This window comes from Cucurbita maxima, unplaced genomic scaffold (assembly GCF_002738345.1).
Source record: "Cucurbita maxima cultivar Rimu unplaced genomic scaffold, Cmax_1.0 Cma_Scf00005, whole genome shotgun sequence".
NCBI classification, from domain to species: Eukaryota; Viridiplantae; Streptophyta; class Magnoliopsida; order Cucurbitales; family Cucurbitaceae; genus Cucurbita; species Cucurbita maxima.
The window spans coordinates 2,970,714-2,979,022 of NW_019272021.1; the positions used below are offsets into that span (position 1 = coordinate 2,970,714).

Below are 8,309 nucleotides of genomic sequence, written 5' to 3' on the forward strand. Positions count from 1 at the left end.
TTTTTTTTTTTTTTTTTTTTTTTGCAGTTTTTATAACTTTTGTGGCTAGAAAGGAACCGGAAATTGTTTTTTAGGTGAGATAATATGTGGGAGGATGTTTTAATTTAATGTATTTTAATGTTTTCCTTCGGGCTCTTGATTCAAATGTATTTTGTAATTTTCCTTATTTTCGGTCACCAAGAGGTGGAGGTCATATTTGTAGTTACTGTAAGTAATGCTTTCCCCAACTTGGCCAGGCCATTCTTTTTTGTGGATCACTTCTTGTATTTTGTTTTGTTTTGTTTTATTATTATTACTTTTGTAAGAGGTGTAACCCACTTTTGTGATCCAAAGAGTGCATACGCTTCAAAGGTAAAAATGTGAGCTGATGGAAGCCTTGAAAGCATATTTGATTTCTGATGGTGTAAGCCTTTTATAACATCAATCTAGGATCAGTGAGCTGATTGGCTAATATGAGGCAAAAGTGTGCTATCTTATCATGAGTTTGGAGAACTCGTTACTGGACATAGTTGATCAGAGGTGTGCTCCGTCTGATTTGTGTTAAGCTAAAACAGACTGCAATAGCCGTTGACACTTTAACTACAATTTGTGGAGTTGGTTTCTCTATAAAGCTGCCATGCTGAGCTAACTTGGAAACTTCCCTTGTACTTTGTACTGTAAAATTAGAATGCTTTTAATTAATTTTGAAACTAATTTCAAACGTCATAGACCAAGTAGAAATCAAAGTCAAACAGTTGGACTAAACATTTCACCTTTGAAACCCCAAAGACCAAATAAAGACTAAATTTAAATCTTAAAAACTACCATTGGTTGGCCTAGTGGTCGTAAGTGTCACATAAGTAATAAAGGGCTTAAAGGGAACAAGTTCAAACCACGGTGGCTACCTACTTAGGATTTAATATAACAACCAAATGTAGTAGGATCAGGATCATTAGTTGTCCTGTGAGAATAGTCGAGAAGCACCCTTGTGTATACCAAAAAAATAAAATAACACTTTTGAAAATTGAGTGACCTAATAGAAACTTAGTTCAAATTTTGTTGATCAAAATAGATTTGATCCTAAAACTTAATTACTCTAACATGAAATTATAATTTTTCGAACAGGGAACATTTTACAAATTACAGAGATGAAATCTTTGCATTTTGATCAATCCCATGGTTGTAGACGTGGAGGTGCTCTTGGTGCTCGCATGAACCTGTTTGACCGTTTTGCAAGGGTCGTAAAGGTAACTTCGAATTGATTCATCCCTTGGTTTAGTAATCTCTGGAACTTCACGAATTTGTGGATAAACATGACATTTGCTTTCTCATGAGTAGTCATATGCAAATGCACTTGTAAGTTCCTTTGAGGATCCTGAGAAAATCCTGGAGCAGACAGTGCTTGAAATGAATGATGATTTGACAAAGATGCGTCAAGCCACAGCACAGGTAAGTTTCAGAAACATGTATTCCTCTTTTTTCTCTGCCTGCCCTACCTTGGGTGTTGTCCTTTACTTCTGAAACAGTAGTGTTGTTTCTTCCCTTTCAACTTTCATTTATAATTTATTCATGATTCAGGTTCATCAATTGCAAATTTATAATTTATTCATGATTCAGGTTCATCAATTGCAAATTAGAAGTTGCATGCTATTAGGAAATATTACATAAGGATGTGAAATAACGAGGTGCCTTAATTAAGATCTACGAAATAAATAACTTTTATAGCAAAAGGCAAGCAAATATACTAAATATGTCTTACTTTAACTCCTGTCTCATTATATAGTTTCTTCACCTTTAGTTCCATATAGTCATTTTAAATAGAAAGATGGGGCCTCTTTGGCTCCTCCTTCTGGATGTGAATTGGGTATGTGTGTACTTTGAGGAATAGGTGGAGCTTGACATTACGGACAAATCATAACACCACAAATGCAATGCCTTTCATTGGTTTTCCATTTTTCATCTGTAAAACTGATCATTTTTATTGAAGGTACTAGCTTCTCAGAAGCGCTTGGAAAACAAGTACAAATCTGCACAGCAAGCTGCTGATGATTGGTAAAACTCTATAACCATTCTCCATCTTCTTAGTAGGGTGCTTAGGATTGGAGATCTTTCATTGTAATATACACCCTTTGGTGGTTGGGAGTCTATTAACTTCCTTTATTTCATTCATCAATAGATTTTTTCTCCTCCAAAATAAAATTCTTAGAAGATTGATAGCCATTCACCTTTCATTTCAATTTGTTATATAGGTATCGAAAGGCACAATTTGCTCTCCAAAAGGGAGATGATGATCTTGCTCGGGAAGCTTTAAAGAGGCGCAAATCATTTGCTGTAAGTTAGAACAAGTTCTTTTCCAAATTTGATTTGTATTTCATGATAAATTCTTTTTGGAACGTTTGCCAAAGTTTCAGTTATTTTAATGTGAAGTATTCACTCAGCATGATTTTTGCGGGAATTTATGAATGAATGCTGGTTTCTTCATAGAATTATATTTGCAAGAAGGAACTTACCAACTTGTAAAAATCTTTTTTAATTTTTTGTCCAACATGCAACTCATGTTATTTTCTCTCCTATAGGTACGCTGTTAGAAACAATTTTGAATTTGAAATTTCATTTTTGTATGGAAAGATTAATGACTTATTGTGACTGATGATCACCTTGTTCTACATCAGGATAATGCAAATTCTTTGAAAGCTCAACTTGATCAGCAGAAGAATGTTGTGGAAAATCTTGTTTCTAATACACGGGTATGAAGTTCTGATTAAAAATTATATTCTATTAAAAAAATTAGAATATAGCCCAAATGTATCTCTTGTAGGCAATGTGAATGAATAAATCATTAGTGTAAACCAATGAGGAAATCCATCTTTGTTTTGGAGCTATGAAAGAATATGTAAAGAACATTTTTGTAATTTCCGTAGTCATAGATATTGGGAAAATTTATACTCTTCTTTTTGTTTAGATAATGCAGATACCTATTACTTTTTTAGTTTATCTTAATAGGTTGCGCATATGATTAGAATTAGAAACAGGTATTTATCATGTAATATATGTTTGAGTATTAGATGGATTCTGACTTTATGCTTTCTAAACAAGGATAATTAGCGAATGTCGTACTATTTTACCGAAGAAACTTTCTTTGTAGCTATTAGAGAGCAAGATACAAGAGGCAAGATCAAAGAAAGACACACTGAAAGCACGTGCGCAGTCTGCGAAGTTTGTGCTTTAATTGTAGATTGTTAAAAGACTTTTTTCTTGAGTTTCTTCACATATTGTTGCTGATACCACCTTTCTGTGGCTTTAGGACTGCAACCAAAGTGAGTGAAATGTTGGGGAATGTTAACACAAGCAGTGCTCTTTCTGCTTTCGAGAAGATGGAAGAGAAAGGTAAGGAAATGAAATATTAAAGTCAAACTTAGGCTTGCATGTTATCTCTGAAATCACTCCCGTTTAGATCTTACTTTTAATTCAATTAAATTTTCATATTGAGAATTACGTCATCGTTTACTACATAGAAATTTAATTAAGTTCTTTCTTATGGAGATGAAGTTTGTTTTGTGGCAAGCTAAAACTTATCTTCTTTACTGATATTTGGTTTCTTCATTTTCTATCTTTTCCACCAAAATATAAGATTTGACATTATTTATCATTTGCCCTAGCGACCAGTCTTCCCCATTAACATGGATCAAATCCTCCAACATTCCTACTACTGGTACCTTAGCCAGCAGCCACTGCTATTTCCTCTCTCTTCCTTCCATGTTAGCCTCCAAATTCAACCTTTTAAACTGTCCTTTTGTTGGAAAACTTGGAAATTATATCCCTCATTTTTTGTAGGACTTGGATGACAAATTTCAAAGCGAAGTTAGACTTCATTTACTATCTGATATTTTGATTTTTTTTTATTCAAATTTCCCTTATGATCAAATATTTACATCAATAACTCTATCTTCACTTTATTTGTTCGACATATGAATCCATGCCTGTAACTTCACTATGCAGTTTTGCATTGTGATGTGAGCCCTTTCAGTCTATTTCTTTCATGTATATGGACCCCTGACATGGTTATTACAGTTCATTGCTGAATCAAACCTTTGCTTCAGTTTTTTTTTATCATTGCTTGATCTTTCAAACAGAAGATTTTTTAAGCTAATATTACTTTATTTAGACAAGTTTTCGTAATGAGATTCTTGTATATTTTTCATTCCTCAAAATTTTGGTAGTTATGGCAATGGAGTCTCAAGCAGAAGCTCTTGGACAGTTAACTGCTGACGATCTTGAAGGAAAGGTAACAGTTCTGTTTTCCCTCCAAATTTATTTTGTGCTTAATTTTATTGATTGAGCTTAAAACAGGTACCATTTATATTAAAGATCTTTAAGAGGGGGCAAATTTCTGATTTTGTTCCTTCCAGAACTTCAGTTACTTCTTTGGTTAAGTATTTTGTAAGGAATGACTCCAAAATAACATCTTTGATCGGTAAACAAACGAAATGATCTCTCTCGGTTTTTTTAAATTAAAAAATGATTTGTTTGTTTGTTCTTTTTGGTATAGCATATTTTGAATGTTGGCTAAGTTTTAAAACAATTTTGTTACTCTTAAAGTGTGACAATATATCTTTTTCATAAGATAAAAAATACACCTGGTTCTTTGATAGAACTTAATCTTCAGTCATGGAAATTAGAACTTAATCTCCAAGGCATTATAAATAATACTATCTGACTTGTGATTGAATGTTTGTTTGGCCTAATGTTCAGTGGTTTGCTAGGTTAGTACATTTATTTTTGCTCTGACCTCTTTTCAATATTGTAGTTTGCTCTGTTGGAGGGCTCATCAGTCGATGATGAGTTAGCGAACTTGAAGAAAGAGTTATCTGGAAGCTCAAAGGTAAATCATAGGTTAAAATTATATTTTTTTATGATCGTATTCTTTGTAATGCACTTTATACTTTAAAGCGGGAACTGCTCTGAATTTATGAAGCTTGGTTGCTCTTTGTTCCCTCGTTTATTTCAACTGTCCTCGATGAGAAACTATTTGGTAGCAATTGTCTTCAACCCATATCCTACCCTTCGTTGGGATTACAGAGCCTTGTCCAATATGAAAACGCTGGATGTTAGTGATCTTCTGTTGTGCTTTGGGAGTTTCATTGTTGCCCAAGAGAAGGGATGTCCATTTTTTTACCCTAATTCTTTTGAAGCGTTCTTGTGTAAATCCTTTTTTCTTTATTTAGTTAATCATTTTCCTTTGAGTGATTCAGTTTTTGTGGAAGGTGAAAATTTTCAAGAAGGTTAAATTTTTTGTCTAGCAGGCGTTCCATGAAAGAATTAACACCTTAGATAGGGTTTGGAGGAGGTCTCCCAACTTGATCATATTCTTTGGAGTTGTGACTTTGCTTGTGCAGCTTGGAACCCTTTTTTATGAGTTTGGTGTGGGATTGATTAAGCATAGAGGCTGCAAAGAGATGTTAGAGGAGTTCTTGCTCCATCCTCCTTTGCGTGAGAAATGAAGATTTTTGTGGCATGTTGGGGTGTTTGGCTTGTGTGGGGACTTCGGGAAGAAAGTGTGAGATACCACATGGGTTGGGGTGGAGAACAAAACTTCTTTATAAGGGTGTAGAAATCTCTCCCTAACAAATGCGTTTTAAAACCATGAGGCTGATGATGATACGTAATAGGGCCAAAACATACAATTTCTGCTTGCGGTGAGCAGGGCGGCTGATAGTGGGGCCAGGGATGGATCTTTCGAGTCGAATATTGTTGTGTTACCTGTTAGTTTTCGATTTTCCAAACATCTCCTAGAACTTGGGGATGAAAAAGATTGAGTATCTCATATGATATAACATTCCTCTGGTGTTTGAACCTAAAAATGGGATTCTCTGTGTACAGAAAGGAGAACTTCCACCAGGAAGAACTGTTTCTGGCAGCGCGTTTCCGGTTCGTGATGCTGAGATCGAGTCGGAACTCAATGAACTGAGGCAAAAAGCAAGAGAAATGTAGGGGTAGGGGTATGGCAAATCATTAGAATCTCTAAGGTCCAAATTTTGATGTCAGTAAGTGACATCTAATGCTTTCCACATTAGAATTACATTGTACAGGAAGGAAATGATCCAAACAGATCAAACATTGTATAGCTAAACTCCAATTTTTGGACTGAGGATGCATTGCAGAACTTGTTTAGTTCATATATATTGATGAATCTGTGGGATCAAATGTTGTTTGTAAGTTAAAACACAACTTTCTGAACAGAGATCAAGCATTTTTGCTTGTCATCTATTTCGTCTTCTTTTCACTAACTTTATGTAGATACCCATCGGCAGTTTGCAGAAAAGCTTGCTACCTTCTGTTTGCATCATGCAATTGAAATTTGTGTTTAGGACACTTTTCCTCTTTTTCAACCATTTAATCAATGATGTTTGAATTTCTAGGGTTCATTTTGGTCTACTTTTAATTAGTCAATTTTAGTTTCTATAATTTCAATAAATTTTAATTTTAATTCCTATACTTTCAATAAATTAGAATATTCGTCTTTCAATGGTTAAATAATAATGGTAATTTTGATGCAAGAAAAGATATTATCTCGATGTATATTTTTTTAAACAAAGGGTTTCTAATATAAGTTTTTTTTTTTTATAAAAGAAAAAAAAAGTCTAAAATCATGGGCTAAACTTCATATTTATTGAAAGTAGAAGGATTAAGATTAAAATGAAATGAATTTAAAGATAATCATGTTTTTTATTTTGAGAATTTGTAAGTTTTTGGTGGGAAATTAATTTTTTTTTCTCATTTAAAAGATAAATTAAAAATAATTATTTACTATAGGTGTTGAAATTTTTTATATTTATATTTGGGAATGGAAAAATAAAAAATTTATAAACCTAATTTATAAAAAAATAATAATAAATTTCATGTATTGGGTTGCTGCAAGCCATCCAATTCCTTAGTCAAACTCTTCCTAGCTTTTTTTTATTCAACTAAAGTTATTTATTTATTTGAAAATAAAAAAAAATTAAAAGAATAAAAAATTAGTCAATTCAAATATTCAAATCTTGACCCTAATAAGCATGAGACCATTTAATTAATTTTTTTTTAAATAAGATGTATTTTTATTTTATAGATTTAAAGATTCAAAATAAATATTTTAAAGGAATATTATTTAATTTACCAGAATTTTCAAGAAATATAAAAAATGAGGTGATACTCTAATACAATTTATTAATTAAATTGGAAATAGATATGTTTAATTATATAAAATAGAGTTTTACACCATAGAATTAAAATTTAATTTAATTTATGCAATTGACGCATAAAAACTCATTTGATGTGATAAAAAATAGACCAAATCAACAAATTATTCTATTAATTTAGTTTGAAAAAAGAGACATCAATAAATTATATTGTAGAAAAAATAAAATATATTTATAAGTTTCTCTGTAACCATTAGAATTTTAAAATAAAAAATGGTATAATTTTAATTATAAATTTTAAAATATAAACCAAATTTTCACTTGCATACATTTCTTTTATTATTTTATGTGCTCTTTTATTTTATGCTATTAAAATTAATGAATCAATAAAATTATATTAAAAATTTAATGATAATGTACGAATTTAGCCATTAAAATTTAATAAATCAATTTATTTTAAAATTTAAATTTCCAAAAACTATTTAAATGTAGGTTTATTTGTTCCAATTTAATAAATTTTATTTAAATAAATACTTGTTATTTTTTTTTTTTTTAATAAAATGCAATAAATTGATGCAACATAGTTGAAATAAATGGATACAAAGTAGTAATTGAAACTATCCATTCATTATTAGTAATATATATAGTTAATTAATTACTATTATTATTAATTTAGTATGAGATTATTTTTAATGATTTTTTTAAAAATTATATTTATTTTTTAATTAACTTTTATTATTTTACTAATTAAGGTATGTAATTATATAACTAATTTGCATTGATAATTTAATTTACATGTGAAAAAAAATATTAATGAAATTTTAATAAATGATCTAAATAAATTCACCTATAACAATTTAGAGTTTAAACTATCAATTAATGGTATAAATTGTTATTTATTTTGTCGATATTTTTTTCTTTTAAAGTTAAATATTCAAAATTTTGTCATTTATTTAAAAAAAATGATATTTTTCTTTTATTTATTTATTATTTATTTCACTTTTTGGACGGTCGGTTCAAAAAACAGCCATCAACCAAAGTCAATTCAAAATTTCAGATCTAACCCCTTTTCTCACAAACGAGTATTTATTTGTATATATATATATATATATATATATATATATATATATATATATATATATATATATATAT

General features: G+C 30.5%; 1 protein-coding gene across 2 annotated transcripts in view; it reads left to right on the plus strand.

Moving 5' to 3' along the window:
- The window catches only part of LOC111479163 (membrane-associated 30 kDa protein, chloroplastic-like), an 8,211-nt gene extending 2,016 nt beyond the window's left edge, over positions 1-6,195 (plus strand). The window contains exons 2-12 of one of the 2 annotated variants that reach the window (XM_023123679.1): positions 1,105-1,226; positions 1,318-1,428; positions 1,967-2,031; positions 2,229-2,310; positions 2,652-2,726; positions 3,125-3,195; positions 3,284-3,366; positions 4,200-4,264; positions 4,787-4,861; positions 5,860-5,990; positions 6,049-6,195. In XM_023123679.1, the coding sequence (XP_022979447.1) occupies positions 1,105-1,226; positions 1,318-1,428; positions 1,967-2,031; positions 2,229-2,310; positions 2,652-2,726; positions 3,125-3,195; positions 3,284-3,366; positions 4,200-4,264; positions 4,787-4,861; positions 5,860-5,970 (860 nt within the window). In that variant the 3' untranslated portion in view covers positions 5,971-5,990; positions 6,049-6,195. Of the gene's footprint in view, positions 1-1,104; positions 1,227-1,317; positions 1,429-1,966; positions 2,032-2,228; positions 2,311-2,651; positions 2,727-3,124; positions 3,196-3,283; positions 3,367-4,199; positions 4,265-4,786; positions 4,862-5,859 lie in introns of both variants that reach the window. The other variant, XM_023123678.1, reaches the window with a different exon arrangement.
- Positions 6,196-8,309: the final 2,114 nt, after the last annotated feature.